Source organism: Bos grunniens, chromosome 17 (assembly GCF_055505025.1).
Source record: "Bos grunniens cultivar Pamir isolate PY7600 chromosome 17, Bosgru_T2T1.0, whole genome shotgun sequence".
NCBI lineage: Eukaryota > Metazoa > Chordata > Mammalia > Artiodactyla > Bovidae > Bos > Bos grunniens.
In genome coordinates this window covers 46,441,691-46,461,296 of record NC_141181.1, presented here as the reverse complement: position 1 = coordinate 46,461,296, position 19,606 = coordinate 46,441,691, and the positions used below count along the sequence as shown (strand labels likewise).

At 46.4% G+C, this 19,606-nt stretch overlaps 1 protein-coding gene across 2 annotated transcripts in view; it reads left to right on the top strand.

The window, feature by feature from the left end:
* ADGRD1 (adhesion G protein-coupled receptor D1) overlaps positions 1–19,606 on the top strand; it is a 176,696-nt gene that overhangs the window by 109,358 nt on the left and 47,732 nt on the right. For both annotated transcript variants that reach the window (XM_086347242.1, XM_086347243.1), the window contains 2 exons: positions 7,717–7,790; positions 12,044–12,167. In XM_086347242.1, the coding sequence (XP_086203368.1) occupies positions 7,717–7,790; positions 12,044–12,167 (198 nt within the window). The remainder of the gene's footprint in view (positions 1–7,716; positions 7,791–12,043; positions 12,168–19,606) is intronic.

The window sequence follows — 19,606 nt, the reverse complement described above, 5'->3', positions numbered from 1 at the left end:
TTTTCTCTCTTCTAAGGTGTGTCTCTCAGATAGAGACCTCTTGCCGAACCTGCAGCAGACAGTGAACACCTGATTAATCCCACTTGCTTCTCCCCAAATGGGAAACCCTTATGGTTGTTTGCGGGAGTCTCAGATCCCATAGGAGACGTTCCCTGGGGCCCATGTAGCCTTTTCCCCATGGGACTTTGGTGCTTAGGAAGAGATGTCTGGTGAAGAATCAGACTTTCCCTGTGGACCGCAGGGCTCTGCAGGGTCCTCAGCCTCAGGGCCCAGGGAGGTCAAGGTGGCTGCTGCTTTTCCCCCTTCCCAATGGGGACCCCCGTTTCCTGGGTCCTGGGATGACTGATGGGGATGGTTTTCACGATGGCCAGACAGCATCTCCCACATCTCTCTGGGAAAGTGGGCCATGACCTGGCGGACCCGCCCTCCTTTCTCAGGCAGCACCACGCCCGGTGCGTTCACACACGCCCTTCCTTCCTCCTGTGCTCCCGGGAACTGTCTAGTCTTTCCTGGAGGCGTGCTGAGAGCCTTTGTTCCATTTTGGCTGCAGATTCCAAACAGAAGGAGGGGATCTGCTTTTCCCATCGCAGGAGCCCAGCCGGGAGGAACCCAGACGGGGTTTCCTGTTTCGGGTGTGATCCTGGCCCTAGATCCCGGGGAGCGCCGTCTGCTCTCCACCCTGCCGACCACACAGGCGCTTGGCTTCAGGGTTGTGCCTGATTTTTAAATTCCCCTTGAAGAGTGATTTAGGTCCAGTGTCAGAGGGTCAGGGCTCCAGTCTCTGTTCCGCTCCCACGTGGAAATACTTCCTCGTGCTCAGAGCAGGGCTGGCGATGAGAGAAGGGGTGGCTCCTCTTCCTGGGGAAGCCCTCAGGGCCTCGGACGACGTTGCTGGCTTGCTCCTTCTAGTCCTGGCTGCCCTAATGTTTATTCCATTACACAAGCATCACACAAATGCATTCCTTGTTTAAAAATGGTGCATAGTAAACAAATGGGACCTAATTAAACTTAAAAGCTTTTGCAAGGCAAAGGAAGCCATGACAAAATGGAAAGACAGCCTACTGAAGGAGAAAAGGTATTTGCAAATGATATGGCTGATAAGGGGTTAATATCCAAAGTATACAAACAGCTCACACAATTTGACATTTAAAAAAAACTGATTTAAAAATAGGCAGAAGAACTGAATAGATGTTTTTCCAAAGAGGAAATGCAGATGGTCAACAGGCATGTGAAAAGATTCCTAACATCTCAAGTCACCAGAGAAATGTAGATCCAAACCTTGAGGAGTTATCACATCACACCTATCGGAAAATGGCCATCATCAAAAAATAACACAAAGAGCAAATGAGGATGTGGGGAAAAGGGAAAATGCTGTTGGTGAGAATGGAAACTGGTGCAACCACTGGGGAAAAGGGTATGTTGTTGTTCGGTTGCTAAGTCGTGTCTGGCTCTTTGCGACCCCATGGACTGCAGCACACCAGGCCTTCCTGTCTCTCACCGTCTCCCAGAGTTTGCCCAAGTTCATGTTGATTGAATCAGAAAATAGTATAGAGATTCCATAAAAAACTGAAAATAAGAACTGCCATATATATGACCCAGCAATTCCACTCCTGGGTGATGTCTAAAAAAAAACCCCCAGAGCACTAATTTGAAAAGATACACACACCCCAATGTTCACAGCAGCATTTACAACCTCCAGGGTATGGAAGTCCGTTAATGAATGGATAAAGGAGATGTGGTATATATACACAATGGAATACTTCATTTCAATTTAGTCGCTCAGTCATTTCCAACTCTTTGTGACCCCGTGAACTGCAGCACGCCAGGCCTCCCTGTCTATCACCAACTCCTGGAGTTTACCCAAACTGATGTCCATTGAGTTGGTGATGCCATCTAACCGTCTCATCCTCTGTCGTCCCCTTCTCCTGCCTTCAATCTTTCCCAACATCAGGGTCTTTTCAAATGAGTCAGCTCTTTGCATCAGGTAGCCAAAATATTGGAGTTTCAGCTTCAACATCAGTCCTTCCAATGAACATCCAGGACTGATTTCATTTAGGATGGACTGGTTGGATCTCCTTGCAGTCCAAGGGACTCTCAAGAGTCTTATCCAACACCACAGTTCAAAAGTATCAATTCTTCTGCACTCAGCTTTCTTTATAGTTCCACTCTCACATCCATACGTGACTACTGGAAAAACTATAGCCTTGACTAGATGGACCTTTGTTGACAAAGTAATGTCTCTGCTTTTTAATATGCTGTCTAGGTGGGTCATAACTTTCCTTCCAAGGAGTATGCATCTTTTAATTTCATGGCTTCAGTCACCATCTGCACTGATTTTGGAGCCCCCCAAATAAAGTCAGCCACTGTTTCCACTGTTTCCCCATCTATTTCCCATGAAGTGATGGGACCGGATGCCATGATCTTCATTTTCTGAATGTTGAGCTGTAAGCCAACTTTTTCACTCTCCTCTTTCACTTTCATCAAGAGGCTCTTTAATTCTTCTTCACTTTCTGCCATCAGGGTGGAGTCATCTGCATATCTGAGCTTATTGATATTTCTCCCGGCAATCTTGATTCTAGCTTGTGCTTCATCTAGCCCAGCGTTTCTCATGATGTACTCTGCATAGAAGTTAAATAAACAGGGTGACAATATACAGCCTTGACGTACTCCTTTTCCTATTTGGAACCAGTCTGTTGTTCCATGTCCAGTTCTAACTGTTGCTTCCTGACCTGCATACAGATTTCTCAAGAGGCAGGTCAGGTGGTCTGGTATTCCCCTCTCTTTCAGACTTTTCCACAGTTTATTGTGATCCACACAGTCAAAGGCTTTGGCATAGTCAATAAAGCAGAAATAGATGTTCTTCTGGAACTCTCTTGCTTTTTTGATGATCCAGAAAATGTTAAAAATTTGATCTCTGGTTCCTCTGCCTTTTCTAAAACCAGCTTGAACATCTGGAAGTTCATAGTTCACATATTGCTGAAGCCTGGCTTGGAGAATTTTGAGCATTACTTTACTAGCGTGTGAAATGAGCACAGTTGTGTGGTAGTCTGAGCATTCTTTGGCATTGCCTTTCTTAGGGATTGGAATGAAAACTGACCTTTTCCAGTCCTGTGGCCACTGCTGAGTTTTCCAAATTTTCTGACATATTGAGTGCAGCACTTTCACAGCATCATCTTTTAGGATTTGAAATAGCTCAACTGGAATTCCATCACCTCCCCTAGCTTTGTACTTCCTAAGGCCCACTTGACTTCACATTCCAGGATGTCTAGCTGCAGGTGAGTGATCACACCATTGTGATTATCTGGGGCATGAAGATCTTTGGAATACTTACTCAGCCATAAAAAAAGAATGAAATTTTGCCATATGCAGCAACGTGGATGGAGGGCATGATGCTAAGTGAAATAAGTCAGACAGAGGAAGACAGATACTGTGTGATATCACTTGTCAGTTCAGTTCAGTTGCTCAGTCGTGTCCGACTCTTTGCGACCCCATGAATCGCAGCACGCCAGGCCTCCCTGTCCATCACCAACTCCCGGAGTTCACTCAGACTCACGTCCATCAAGTCAGTGATGCCATCCAGCCATCTCATCCTCTGTCGTCCCCTTCTCCTCCTGCCCCCAATCCCTCCCAGCATCAGAGTCTTTTCCAATGAGTCAAGTCTTCGCATGAGGTGGCCAAAGTACTGGAGTTTCAGCTTTAGCATCATTCCTTCCAAAGAAATCCCAAGGCTGATCTCCTTCAGAATGGACTGGTTAGATCTCCTTATATCACTTGTAGGTGGAACCTAAAAGAATACAACAAACTAGTGATTATAACAAAAGAGAAGCAGACTCACAGATATCGAGAACAAACTAGTGCTTGCCAGTGGGGAGAGGGAAGCGGGGAAGGGTACACAGTGGTGTTCTGAAGAGGTCTGGTGTTACTCAGGGCCAAGGAAGCCTTGCTGGTACTGGGTGGGGCTACCAGGTTCTTATTGTAGTTTTGACTTTATGGGTTTCACATGTTGCCATTTCCCCGCTAATGACCTTCTGTGGTTCTGAATGGCTGCAACCACAGGGCTGTCTGTGTCTGAGCACAAAGGCCACGGCAGACTGAGACAGGAGGAGGGGACAGAAGAGGGAGCCTCTTGCTAGCTTTTAGTGGTTCTCAAGTTCGTGTGGGAACCTCAAGGACTTGTGAAAACCCAGAGGCTGTTCCCACCCCAGAGTTTCGGGTTCTGTGGTGGGGCCCTGGGATGCTGAGGCTTCTGTGGGGACCACACTTTTTTTTTTTTTTTTAAAGGTTATACTCCATTTACAGTTATAAAATATTGGCTATATTCCCTGGGTTGTACAGCTTATCCTTGTGGATTGTGTTTATGTATTAGTCGCTCAGTCATGTCTGACTCTTTGTGACCTCATGGACTGTAGCCCACCCGGCTTCCTTGTCCATGAAATTTCCCAGGCAAGAATACTGGAGCGGGTTGCCATTTTCTACTCCAGGGGTCTTCCTAACCCAGGGATCAAACCTGCATCTCTTGTGTTTCCTGCATTAGCAGGCAGGTTCTTTACCACTAGTGCCACCTGGAAAGCCCATCCTTGTAGCTTATTTTATTTTTATTTATTATTTTATTGTTTTGTTTTTTAAAAAATTTTTTCTCCTTGTAGCTTATTTTATTCATGTTAAGTTGTTCAGTCACTAAGTCATGTCCAACTCTTTGCAACCTCATGGACTGCAGCACGCCAGGCTTCCCTGTCCTTCACTATCTCCCAGAGTTTGCTCAAATTCATGTCCATTGAGTAAGTGATCCTGTCTAACAATTTCATCCTCTGCTGCCCTCTTCTCCTTTTGCCTTCAATCTTTCCCAGCATCAGGCTCTTTTCCAATGAGCTGGCTCTTCGCCACAGGAGGCCAAAGTATTGGAGCCTCAGCTTCAGCATCAGTCCTTCCAATGAATATTCAGAGTTGATTTCCTTTAAGACTGCCTGGTTTGATCTCCTTGTTGTCCAAGGGACTCTCAAGAGTCTTCTTCAGCACCACAATTTGAAGGCATTTATTCTTTGGTGCTCAGCCATCTTTATAGTCCAACCCTCACATCTGTACATGACTACTGGAAAAACTATGACTTTCACTATATGAACCTTTGTTGGCAAAGTGATGTCTTTGCTTTTTAATACATTATCTAGGTTTTTCAGGAGAAGGCAATAGCACCCCACTACAGTACTCTTGCCTGGAAAATCCCATGGACAGAGAAGCCTGGTAGGCTGCAGTCCATGGGGTCGCTAGAGTCGGACATGACTGAGCGACTTCACTTTGACTTTTCACTTTCATGCATTGCAGGAGGAAATGGCAGCCCACTCCAGTGTTCTTGCCTGGAGAATCCCAGGGACAGGGGAGCCTGGTGGGCTGCTGTTTCTGGGGTCGCACAGAGTCGGACACGACTGAAGCGACTTAGCAGCAGCAGCAGCAGCTAGGTTTGTCATAGCTTTCCTTCCAAGGAGTAACATCTTTTAATTTCATGGCTGCAGTCATCATCATTGTCTGCACTGATTTTGGAGCCCTAGAAAATAAAATCTGCTTCCACTTTTTACCCTTCTTTTTGCCATGAAGTGATGGGACCGGATGCCGTGATCTTAGTTTTTTGAATGTTCGGTTTTAAGCCAATCGCCCCTCCTCCCTTTCCTCTACCCGCTGGTAACCACTAAACTTGTTCTCTATATCTGTGAGTCTGTCTCTTTTTTGTTATATTCACTTTGTTGTTGTTATTCAGTCAGTCGTGTCCAACTCTTTGCAGCCTCATGGACTGCAGCATTCTAGGCTTCCCTGTCCTTTACCATCTCTTGGAGGTTGCTCAAACTCATGTCTGTTGAGTCAGTGATTCCATCCAACCATCTTGTCCTCTTTGTCCCCTTCTCCTCTTGCTGTCAGTCTTTCCCAGTATCAGGGTCTTTTCTAATGAGTCAGCTCTTTGCATCAGGTGGCCAAAGCTTTAGAGCTTCAGTATCAGTCCTTCCAGTGAATATTCAGGATTGATTTCCTTTAGAATTGACTGGTTGGATCTCCTTGCAATCCAAGGGGCTCTAAAGAGTCTTCTCCAACATCATGGTTCAAAAATATCTGTTCTTCGATGCTCAGCCTTCTTTATGGTCCAACTGTCACATCCATATATAACTACTGGAAAAACCATAGCTTTGATTATATGGACCTTTGTTAGCAAAGTAATGTCTCAGCTTTTTAATGTGCTGTCTAGGTTTGTCATAGCTTTTCTTCCAAGAAGCAAGTGTCTTTTAATTTCATTGCTGCAATCACCATCTTCAGTGATTTTGGAGCCTAAGAAAATAAAGCCTCTCACTGTTTCCATTGTTTCCCCATCTATTTGCCATGAAGTCATGGGACCAGATGTCATGATCTTCGTTTTTTGAATGTTAAGTTTTAAATCAGCTTTTTCAGTCTCCTCTTTCACTTTCAGCAAGAGGCTCTTTAGTCCCTCTTCACTTTCTGCCATAAGAGTGGTGTCATCTGCATATCTGAAGTTATTGATATTTCTCCCAGCCATCTTGATTCCAGCTTGTGCTTTATCCAGCCCAGTATTTCACATGATGTACTCTGCATATAAGTTAAATAAACAGCATGACAGTATACAGCCATGATGTACTCTTTAAAAAATTTTGAACCAGTCTGTTGTTTCATGTCTGGTTCTGACTGTTGCTTCTTGACCTGCAGACAGGTTTCTCAGGAGGCAGGTAAGGTGGTCTGGTATTCCCATCTCTTGAGGAATTTTCCACAGTTTGTTGTGATCCACACAGTCAAAGCCTTTAGTGTAGTCAATGAAGCAGAAGTAGATGTTCTTCTGGGATTCTCTTGTTTTTTTTTCTATGATCCAACAGATGTTGGCTATTTGATCTCTGGTTCTTGATTTATCGACTGGGAATTGATTAGATACCGTTTATTCTGGTTTCCTATGGAGCTGCTGGCTTCCTGAGCTCCCTGGCAAGATTCTTGGAGAAACCTCTGTGTGTTGCTGAGGGCAGAGCAGCTGATACCAGATACCCCGAGTTGGCATCCAGGAGTAACCTGGGAACAAGACTTTCTCTCTTAGGGGAGTGAGAATCCTAGTAACAGGGCTGTTGATGGATCTGTTCACTTGTTCATTGGTTCAATAAGTATTTAGTAAGCACGTGCTGTGTGCCAGACACTAGGGTAGGCACAGGGGATATGAGGAAACGAGATGCCACAGGTTCTCTGTGTGCAGGTTCTAGAGAGGAAGCTAGCAGACAAGGAAGTAAGTAAATATGCAACATTCTGCGTGATCAGTACTATGAAAAATGCAGTAAGAGGAAGGGGTGGGTTGAAACTGATTTGAATGGGCAGGTGGATCTCCTGAGGAGAGACCTGAAGGTAGGGAGGGTTGTCTTGGGGGAACAGCTTTCTAGCAGAAGGACCCAGCAAGTGCAAAGGACCTGAGTGCAAAGGAGCCCTGATTTGTGGACAAAGGAGCGCCATGTGAGAGATGGGGCTGGGTGACCCACCTTCTCTGTCCACAAGGGTTGCAGTGGAAGGTCAAGGGCTTTGTGTGTCCACAACCTGGACTCTTGGGGGTCGCGAGCGTTTGGCTCTCCCACCAGTGTTGGCAGTTTGTCTTCCTGGCTGTATCATGAGCATTTGGCTTTCCCACCAGTGTTGGCAACTTGTCTTCCTGGCTGTATCATGAGGTGTGTCCATCCTCTCTCATTTCAGACTCAAAGGCAGTACACTGAGGCCACCAATGAGAGCAACCGAATCTTCCTGTATTGCGCCTTTCTGGACTTCAGGTACTGTCTGCGTGGGAGGGTCCCTGGGCAAGGAGGGGGCAGAGGAGGGGACGGAGGGAGTGGAGAGAAGAGTGAGGGAGATGGCCAGGCTGTCCGTGCTCGATCACACACCCGACCAGATCATGATCTACTTTTATTTATTTATTTTTTTGGCTTCTTATATTCTCCTTTTCTTACTCCATTTGGATTTTTCTGTGTATTTTTGATACCATTTTTTCTCTGCTATTGATTCCTGGTGTATACTTCCTTTTAACTTTTTTGTAAGGTTGCCCTAGAGGGCTTAGAATATATATCTTTAATTCATCATAACACAGATGAATTATATTATACCACCTCACATGTACTCAGAGACAATACAACAATCGTTTCATAGCTGTTCTTGCCCATAATTAGTACTATTCTTATTATACATCGGAGAAGGCAATGGCACCCCACTCCAGTACTCTTGCCTGGAAAATCCACGGATGGAGGAGCCTGGTAGGCTGCAGTCCATGGGGTCGCTAAGAGTTGGACACGACTGAAGTGACTTAGCATTAGCATTATTATACATTTTATCTTTACAGATGTCATAAATGCACAGTATGTTGGGAGTATTGTTACTCTAGGTAATTAGTTGTCCTCTAAGGCAATTAAAATTAAGAAAGTGATCATTGTGGGGACTTCCTTGGTGGTCTAGGGGCTAAGACTCTGAGCTCCCAATGCAGGGGCTACAGGTTCAATCCCTGGTCAGAGAACTAGAGCCCAAATGCAGCAACTAAGACCCAGAGCAGTCAAATAAATAAATAAAAATAAATATTAAAAGCATAATAATTTCCCTTCATGTTTTCAATCTCCAGCTATTTTATCACTTTGTGTAGAACACACTTTCTGTCTGGTATGTTCCCATAACTCCTCTTGTAGTGCGAGTCTGCTGGCAGCAAGTCCCATTCTTATTTTTCTGAGAATGTGCACTTTTATTTTTGAAAGATGGTCTCACTGAGCTTAGAATTCTAGGTTATTTTTTTCCTAGCTTACACTTTAGCAAATGATAGCAGCAATATATTAAAGCATTATTCTTTTAAAAAATAAAACATTATTTAGAAAAGCACATGTCCTGTTGGACTTCGAGATCTTATCCTGATCTCCTTTCCTAGAGCCTGCAGTAACACAGAGGGCAGATTTTTGTGTGTATCTTTCACTAACTTGTGCATGTCTTATATTTACATTCCCAGGAAACATATGGTTGTTTAGTTTCATGTTTCTTGCATTATTCCACCATCCTTTCTTGTGTGTGTTCTGCCCACATCTACAGAATACACATAATATGAAGCATTTTCATATTTATATATACACATTCCATTTATGCATGTGGGTGAATGGTTTTCTGCTCAGATGCCAACTTCCTCGGTCACAGGGTGAGACGCATATTTTCCTGTTATTTGACATCGCTTGGCCTGGCTTCCATGGCAGATTTATTGACGCACAGACTGGGGAGCGAGGCTTCTTGTTTCCACGGGCTCCCTCGGATGCAGCTCTTTACACGCAGGCAGAGGTGACACCACACGGGGCTCAGGTCCCCTGGCTAATGAAGACATCGTCACGCCTTCGTGGCTCCGTTCGGGAAAACGTGACTTTCATGGTTGGTTTTTAATTCATCGTCACTCTTGGCGTCTGTGCAAGGTGCACTTTCTACCCCTGTGATCGCGCTCCCCAAATTCTGTGCCTGCTAGTTTTCTGGTCACCCTCTAATTCAAGTATGGCATTCATATATTCAGTAGACAGAGGTCGCATACAGCCCAGCAGCGGGTGTCTCTGGCTTTCCTCAAGGAACGGGAGCCAGTTAGCCCTAACAGGTGGCATGGTGGGGGAGTTCCTGCCCATCTCTAAGGCCCTTTTATTCTGATCTCATTGGGGGGTGGCGGCCCTAAACTGATCGGTTCCAGTGGTCCTGGCTGTGCTGTCTGGCTCTGCTAAATGCCCCCACCTTGCTTGTCATGAACCTCGCCTCCAAAGCCCCTGTTCCCATGTCATCAGGCTCAGCACCACCCCGAGTCCCTGCCTGATGACCCCTTCAACCCCACCCACCCTTAAGTTGTGTGCTGCCCAAGGCTCACCCAGAGTTACAATCACAGCATCTTCATAGGGACACCATCTGCCTCAGGGATGAAAATAAAGATGCTGCCCGTGTGTGTTTCATTCACTGGGCGTGAGCAGGAGCAGGCAGGACTGTCTTTATACGCCACCCTCTGGGACGCCCGCATTCCTCATCCACGGCTGATGTTGTCATGAAAACTGAACATAAAGCAAAGCGGAACTAGAGCCTTTAAACTGCTTCAGCTTTATAAAACCTTTTCCCAAGGGCCCCTGCCCTTGGCCAAAGCAAAGATTTGTCTTTGCTGATCACTCAGAGTTGCAGCTTCTGGGAAGAACCATTTAAACATCTCTCTCTCTTTTTTTTTTTTTTTTTGGATTTGAAAATATACAGCGGTACAGAGAGGAAAATTGTAATTGCTAATATTCTCACCACAAGAATGAACCCCAGTTAGCATTTGAGCACCCTTGCTTCAAGTAATTTTTGTCTTGGTTTGTACTTGAAGACATGATGCAGGTAATATGTCAAAATGTGATTGTTTAAAGAATTAGAACATTATAAAGAAAAGCAAACACGTAAAAGATGTTTACATCTTATCCTAGTCTTTTGCTCTCACTGTGGGGAGTTTTCTGAATAACTTATGTATAGTGTGTAGTTACATTCATAGAAAATATTTGATCTTCTTTTGCGTCATGCCCTTGCTTCATTATTATGCAGTCAACATTGGATGTTATGTTTGTGTGTTTTATCCGTATGAATACATGTTGCTTTTTACTAGTGTTCATGCCTTATCCAGGTCCCTGAGGTAGACATTAGTGTGAAAGTGTTAGTCGCTCAATTGTGTCCAACTCTTTGCAACCCCATGGACTGTAGCCTGCCAGGCCTCTCTGTCCATGGGATTCTCCAGGCAAGATTACTGGATTGGGTAGCCATTCCCTTCTCCGGGGGATCTTCCTGACCCAGGGATCAAACCCGAGTCTCTTGTATCGCAGGCAGATTCTTTACTGTCTGAGCCACCAGGGAGGTGGACATTAGGTAACTTTAAAGTGTTCTCTAGCATCACCCGTCATTCAGGAAACATCCCAGATGTGTCCCTGTGCACATAGCTCAGAATTCTCTAGCTGGGGTTGCTGGGTTGCAGGACCTACACACTCCATTTTTATGAAATTTTTACTGAAGTATAGTTGATTTACAATGTTGTGTTAATTTATTCTGTACAGCAAAGTGACTCAGTTATATATACATATCCATTCTGTTTCATATTCTTTTCCATTATGGTTCATCACAGGATATTGAATATAGTTCCCTGTGCTATATGGTAGGACCGTGTTTATCCATTTTATGTATAATAGTTTGCATCTGCTAATCCCAAACTCCCAGCCCTTCCCTCCGCTTCCCCTCCCCCTTGGCAACCACAAGTCTGTGCTTTGTGTCTGTGAGTCCTTTTTGTTTCTTAGATATGTTAATTTGTATCATATTTTAGATTCCACATGTAAGTGATCTATGGTATTTGTCTTTCTCTTTCTGACTTATTTAGTGTGGTCATCTCTAGGCTCATCCATGTTGCTGCAAATGGCATTATTTCATTCTTTTTCATGGCTGAGTAATATTCCACTGTATACATGTACCGTATCTTCTTTATCCATTCATCTGTCAGTGGACATCTAGGCTGCTTCCATGTCTTGGTTATTGTAACTAGTGCTGCCGTGAATATTGGGGTGCACATATCTTTTCAAATTAGAGTTTTGTTTGAGTACATGCCCAGCAAAGGAAACCGTAAACAAAAAGAAAAGACAACCACAGAACAGGAGAAAGTATTTGCAAATGATGTGACCGACAAGGGGTTAATTTCCAAAATATACAGACTGTCCATACCACTCAGTAACAGAAACAAAGACACTCGATCGAAAAATGGCGCAAGACCTGCATAGACATTTCTCCAAAGAAGACCTTCAGGTGGCCGAGAGACACTTCGTTTTTATTGGACCTCAGACCAGGTGTTTTCCAAAGTGATTGTGCTAACATGGCTACACAGCTTCCCCCTCCCAGAAGGAAACAGGTGCTTGTTCCCTTGTGGCCCGATCAACAAGACTCATCAGCCTGTTGAGTGAGAACGGTTTCTCAGCCCCTCAGGCAAGGCTGGGCGGTTGCTTCCCGCTGACCTTTCCGTCTGTGTCCTCAGCTCCGGAGAAGGCATCTGGTCGAACCAGGGCTGTGCGCTCACGGAAGGGAACCTCAGCTACTCCGTCTGCCGCTGCACGCACCTCACCAACTTTGCTATCCTGATGCAGGTGGTCCCGCTGGAGGTAAGCGCCAGGCAGGGAGGGGCTCCTGGGCTGCGAGGAGGCGCCCTTTCTCCATCAGCCCACAGTGGAGGCCGGGTGCACGTCTTCGTCATCAGTGCCTAGGGGTTTCGGTTGCAGCAGGGCAGATGGGAAGGGAAGCCAAGTGGTTGGGGACATCTGCGAAGCTCCAGTTCTTTGATGAAACCCCCTTTGCTCTAGGTTTACTTGGGCAACATCTGTGCAGACTCTGGGTCCCTCTCGAGGATTCATGTGCAGCTTGGGAGGTGGTCATTGCAGCATTTTCTGCCTTTGGATCACTGGGTGTTGAAACCCTTCCTGTGCCATGGGATCCAGCAGAGCATGGTCCTCAACTATAAGCAGTGTGCCTGGATGTCCAGAGAAGGTGTTGCCAGTGGTGACATGCAGGAGCATGTATGTCCAGGGTGGCCACACCATGTTCTCTGAGCATTTCTGCCATGACATAGGAAACCTTGGGCTTCGGACCTGTTTCTAAGGGACCTGACTTCCAGCTCCAGTAGGAGTGAGTCCTGAGGTGGGGGAGGGGATTCCCAGCTGACTCCTGGGTCCTCCTCTCCAAAGAGGGCCAAGATGTCTACCCTCACGTTAAGGATGGGAGAGGCCCCTCCTGGCTGGGTTTCTCTGCTTCAGAATATTTCATCTTTATTACCTGTTTGGCTTGGTCAGCATTAAGGACTGGAGATTAATTTCTTTGGTTCAAGGCAAGCATAGCTTTTAACAGGAGAGAAAAATGGCCTTTAAAAATGCAGATGCCCTAAGTATAGCCCAATAACAAAATTGGAAATTGACATTGGTACAACCCATAGAGTTTATTCAGACTTCTCTAGTTCTCTATATGGCAGTCTTATCGTGTGTAGTTTCGTGTACCTGTCCAACCAAAATATAGAATTGTTCCATCAACAAAGGCTCCCTTGGGCAACCCCTCTAATTTCCCCATCTTCCATCCCAAACCCCTGGCAACCACTAATCTATTCTCTGTCTCGAATTTTGTTACTTCAAGAATGCTATATAAATGGAATAAGACAATATATAGCAGATTGACTTCTTTGCTCTGCATAATACACTTGGAGTCCATTCCAATTGTATCAGTAGTTCATTTTTCAAAATTGCTGAGTAGAATGAACTGATTCCATGGTATAAATGTACCACAGTTTATTTAACCATTCACCTAGTTTGCTGACTGCTTTTTATCATGAAAGGGTACTAAATTTTGTCAAATACTTTTTCAGCATCAACTGAAAACATGTGGCTTTTCGCCCCTTAATTCTGTTAATGTAGACAGTTTTTTTTTTCTCACAATATTGATAGTTCTTTATTCAGTCCAACTACAAGTCCTTTGTTGAATAAGTGATTTACAAATATTTTCTCCCCAACTAATTTTTTGTTATTGTTGCTATCCTTTTTGCTGCTTGCCTTTTTTTTTTTTTTTTGAGGTAACATTGGTTTATAACATTATATGTTTCATGTACAACATTATTTTTCTACTTCTGTATACATTACATTAACAAAGTGGTAAAAGCAATTCAATTTCTCTGAGAAAGAATAGTCTTTTCAACAAATGTTGTGGGAGCATCCATAGACAAAAGGATGTATGTTCCTATACAAAAGAATGAACCTCAACCAAACCTCCCAGTTTATACAAACATTAATTTGAAAGAGACCACAGACAAGTATAAAATGTGAAACTATAGAACTTTTAGAAAAAAAAAAAATAGAAGTCTTTAGGACCTAGACCTGGTTGAAGAATTCTTAGATTTAATTCCAAAAAAAGGGAAGAATTGATGAATTAGACCTCAGCATAATTAAAAACGTCTCCTTTTTGAAAGACTCTGTTAAGAAGATACAGAGATTTTGAAGTAAAAACGAAGGGCGTTGATAATCATGGATAGTTTTGCAAAAACAGGAATCTTCAGCCTGGCCTTCCAGATACCTTAAAGTATGTCAGAGCTTAAAATCTACTAAAAAATATTATCTCAGGACTTCCCTGGTGGTACAGTGGATAAGAGTCTGCTTGCCAATGCAGGAGGCACAGGTTTGATCCCTGGTCCATATGTCTGATCCCTGGGAAGATGCCACATGCTGCAGAGCGACTCAGCCTGTGGGCCACAACTACTGCGCCTGCGCTCTAGCGCCAGGGAGCCACAAATACGAGCCGGCGTGCACCAACTGCTGACGCAGGCTGTCCGGATCCCACGGTCCATAACGAGGGAAGCCAGCTCAGTGAGAAGCGCACTTGCCGCAACTAGAGGAAGCGCTTGAGCAGCAACAAAGCTCCACTGCAACCAAAAGTAATACAATTAATTAATTAAAAAGAATATTATCTCAAACTGCCTCTCCCTACCTACCCTCCCCCCATTTCCGTCCCCCACACTTGTGTTTATATAAGAACAAGACAGATGTTAGGTGGGCCAAACCTTAGACTTACTAAAAGTATTTCTTGCCCTGTGATAGAGCAATTCTACAGACAGGAATGAAGAAATGACAAAAGTTATGTGCAGAAGTGTTCGTAGCTTCTTTACTTATAACTCAGATCTGGAAATCATCCAAATGTCCACCAACTCTATACTAGATAAAATCTTATATAGTCATAGATGGAATAATTACAACAATGATAATGATATGGCATGAACTTTGTGTCCCCCTAAAACTCACACATTGGAATCCTAATACTTAATGTGATGGTCATGAACAGGATTAGTCCCCTTATGAAAGACACCCAAGAAAGCTCTTTTGCCCCCTTCCACCATGTGAGAACACAGAGAGAGCTTGGCAGTCCAGTCTGTGGGCCCTCACCAGAACCTGACTGTGTTGGCACTCTGATCTCAGACTTCCAGCCTCCAGAACTGTGAGAAATAAATTTCTGCTGTTGACAAGGCAAAACGAAAATGCAAATGCCCTGGCATGGGATTCTCTGAGCCACAGTGGGTCCCTGTGCATGATGGCTTCCTTGGCTTCTTAGGGCCCCAAAGGAAATTGAGTTTTCCTGGTGGGGGCGGGAGAGCAGCGAGGTGATGGGATGCCTCCTGGGATCTCCTAAGAAGCAGAGCAGGCCAGGCACCTAGAGACAAGTTTGGTTTCATCCCATACTGTGTTTTGGAAATTGAAAAATTTTATTTATGACTCTGAATTTCTGGCTCCTTTTGAAGATTTTGGGTGATGCTGGGACAGAGTTCTCAGAATAGTGAGGCAAGAGCTGGGTAGGGACCTCTTCCTCCTCCTTCGTCAGCAGAGCTGAACCCTGCTGGGAAGTGAGATGCCAGCACTGGGTGAGTCTCTTTGGCCATATGACCTTCCCTGGGAGGCACTCCGGCAAATCCACCTCCAGTTAACGGGGACCCATTCTCTCGGGGCACATCCATTCTTGGGTCTGTCTGTTTATGAACAGACTCTCTTCTCCTGAGGTTTTGTAGTCCAGGTGCTGCATATATTGGGTGTCAGCAAATATTTGATAAGCCCACGATTGTATCAGTTTTGTTAGGGAAGGAGAGATTTCTATAGCAACACCCAGGCTGCAAGCGGTGTTTACCTAAGGATCGAAATCTCATCCACCATCATTCGACAAATACCCATCAGGGACCTAAGATGTCAAGCCTGGAGTTTCATTTGTAAACAAGAAAAGCCGTGTGTTTCTGCTTTGGAGTAGTTTATATTCTAGTGGGAAAGACAGATCATAAACAAATTAGCAACTAAATAGGTAATTTCAAAGAGCAATAAGTTTAGGAAGACCCTTGGGGAGAAGGATGGAAGAGATGGCAGGCAGGGAGGAGGGAGGTGGTGGGGAGGAGGCAGGTGTCTCCGAGGAAGTGACAATTGAATGGCCAGAAGAGGCTCATCTCTAGAAGGCCTGGGAGAGGAATATTCCGGGTTAAGAACCAGCAAGTGCAGAGGACAGGAGGCAGGAATAGATGAGGTTGGTGTATATGGAGGGAGGGCAGTGAGCATGGGGATCTTTCTGTTTGCAAAGCACATCACGGGTTTTCCAAGCAGACTGTGAATTACTTATGGAGACTCCAGAGAGGACTTCCGGGGGACGTGGGGGGGCCCGACACCCCCTACACAGTCCACGCGTGTACATGCCCGATGCTGTCTATCTGGACAGACGACCCCCTTTGGTCTTGTGATGAAGCATCAAGTGAGAGTTGGGTAAGCAGACTTTTCAGCAACCCCATGAGACAGAGTCGCCAAGAGCCTCTGGGTTTTGCCTGGAAATCCTGATGATGCATGAAATGAAGCCCAGGTCTGACGTGTCTGGGTCCTTTGGGTAGTGAGTTTTTAGAGGTTCAGAGCAGATGGTTCTATCATAGGCCTGAGGGGCATGAGCCCACCTCTCCGCCCAGCACCCTTCGTGGTGAGTCTTTGTCCAGGCAGGTATGAGCCCCAAACACTCCCAGTGGGAATGTTTTTTTAAAGGTGTGACATTTAGGGATGAGTTGATCGGTGCTCCTCCATTTCCGTTTCCATCCTTCCCGTGTGTTCAGTCAAAACCCTTTCTCTTGTTGACCTGCAGTTCTTTGATCCTAAATCAGGGAGCATGCTGGGTTGGGAACCAATGGTAGCTGGGGAGACCAGCCGGGGGCAACTGCTAGTGATTTAAAGAAAAATGAAATAAGACAGCAAGAGTGCCTTGAAGTGGAGAGGGTAAGTCCCTATTTGCAGGACCCAAGCATCAGCTACTTTGACTGCAAGAGGGGGACCCATTCTAGCCGTCCATCCACTTGGCTCCTTTCTCTGCCTCCCTTGCTTGTCCTGGTCCACAGGTTCTGCTCCCACTCGTGTCTCTTAGCACATCAGGCTCCAGAAATGAGGAGCACGGCCTCCAAGAGGCTCAGTCCTCCCCTCTGTCCTCCACACCGGCCCCTTTGTCCTCCCTCCTGCCAGGGCCTTGGCCCTCATGGCTCACTCAGCCTCCCTCTGGTGTCATGGGGAAGATCCAGCCACTCTCTTTAGTCCCTGGAAGAGGCACTGTGCTGCCTCGATGCAGAACCTATGTGGTCCTGTGGCCAAGCCCTCTTCCTTGACAAGTGGAGAAAGTGAGGCCCAGAGGGCGGGGTGGCCCGGCCTGTCGTCCATCCATTCATCAGTGAATTGCTGAGTTCCAGGTGACCCCTAGGTTTTGCCTTATTCTGGAAAGTTCAGTGCTCAAGATCTTGAGCGGGGATGGAGACACAGCATGTGAAGGCAGTCATGGTAGGGTAAGGTGGGAAGACAGAGGTGTCCCCGCAGGGCCTCCTGAGCTGGGGGTGATGGGTAGACACCCCAGGGGAGTGAGGGAAGAACCATGCAGACGTGAGAGAAGGGAGCAGCAGATGCAAAGGCTTGAGCAGAAGTGGCCAGGGGCTGGTGCAGCTCCCAGGAAAGGTGCCGGGGACTTCAGACCTGAATGTCTGGGGGGCTGAGAGTGGTGCGAGTGGGGGCCGTCATGGAGGGTGGGGGCAAGGTGAATTGAGACCCCTCACCCAGCTGACCGGGCAGCCACTGCGGATGCAGATGCTGCTGCCCCTTCTCTGATTGAGTCAAACTGGAGATTAGTTTTGTGCAAAATCTCTCGATTGTTTAGATGTGTCGTTAATTATCCTTTCTAGGCCACGTGTCAGAGGTGTATCCGTAGCCTGGCCCAGTCCGATGCCCACAGACCAGCAGCCTGAACTGCACGTGCTCAGGGACCACTGGGTCTTGTGAAGATGCTGACCTAGGCTCCACAGGTCCGGGTGGGGCCTGAGTAGTGCTCAGGCTCTACTGGCTCCAGACCGCTCTCTGAATAGACCCTGGGTGCAGCCATCTCCTCTGTAAAAGTCAGGTCAAGCTTGTGCTCACGTCCTGTGAAAATGGCCAGGCCAATCATTACAGATAAGAAGGGCGGGTTAGGGTTAGTCTGATTCCAAGTGTGTGCTCACTAGAGACGGGTGATCTTGGGTGATCTTGGTTGGGGTCTGAAGGGAGGGAGTCGGACAGATCCCCGCCAGGAAATTAGGTGCAGAGGAAGCTAGTGAGACTGCCTTTGGGGAGAGGAGTTCCAGGGACACAGGAAACAAAGAAGACAGTGAGCCGCAGGCAGGGCAGACCCAGGGTCAGCAGGGCTAGTGTTCTGCCCACAGGGGGGTCTTCAGGGTGCTCCCCTGACAAGGGCAGTTCTGGAGTCCTTGGAGGCAGCTGTGGTCCCAGGGTGGGTCACAGAGCTGGGTGCCTGCTGATGACAGTAAAGACAGGACTGCTTGGGGTCTGTTGCCTCCTTCGGGCCTTGCCATGTGGGTGGGGGGTGGGGGACTGTCACCATCACCATCACAGATGAGGGCTTGGGGACTTGCCTGAGGTCACCTGGGGACAGAGTCTGGAACTGAGCTCTGCTCTCCAACCCCAAAGCTTAGGCTGGTGGCCATGCCCATGGATGGCCCACAAGCAGAGCTTCCTCCTCTGCATCCTTTACATGGGTGTGTGTGTGCTAAGTCACTTCAGTCATGTCAGACTCTGCGATCCCATGGGCTGTGGCCCACCAGTCTCCTCTGTCCATGGGATTCTCCAGGCAAGAATACTGGAGTGGGTTGCCATGCCCTCCTCCAGGGGATCTTCCCCAGCCAGGGATTGAAGCCGCATCTCTTGTGTCTCTTGCATTGGGAGGCAGATTCTTTACCACTAGCGCCACCTGGGAAACCCTGATCCTTAAAATACCAAGGACTAAATCTGATTTCCTGTATGATGTGGGTAGGTCTGCAGAGCAGTGGGAGCGGGCAGGGGCTCCCAACACTCAGCAGGAAGTTGTGTTTGTGCCTGTGGGTGGGAGAGGATGGAAGGGAGGAGCTTGGTCCAGGAAACTAAGAAACCGGGGTCACAGAGCATCTGTGATTACAGATCCATCCCTACTCAGCGGCGATGCCAGATTTAGACAGCCTGTGGGTGTCTTCATGGAAGCAAATCATATCTACTCATTGCCAGGAAAGGTCGATTTGAAAATGGTTTAAAATTATCCATGCTAAAAATGAACATTTTCATGAACATTTAAAAAAAAACAAGGCAGTTATCACAAGTAGATGCCAGATCCGTGGTGCTTTTGGAGAATTAGTAAAAACAGCACAGATGCTTTTATTTTCCTGATGTTGAGGCTGAATCTTCCTAAGCTCTGCCTCCTGGCCCAGGTCTCAGGGTCTTGGACAGGTTCTCTCTTCTGAGCTTACATCCACCTGTCAGCCCTTCTCTCTGTCTGTCTCTTCTGGCTCCTCTCCCACCCGGCTTCCTCCTTGGTGGTTGGCTCTTGGAAGACCTTTCCTCCCAGAGTGAGTCAAATAAGAGTCAAGAGAGACTGGGCTGAACCCCGGCCTGTGTGATACATTCCCACTGATGCACTTGTGTGGAATGATCCCAAATGAGTGAGTAACGATTCACAGCTTGGAGAAGCAGTTGCCAAAGACCGAGAGCATATCATTGAG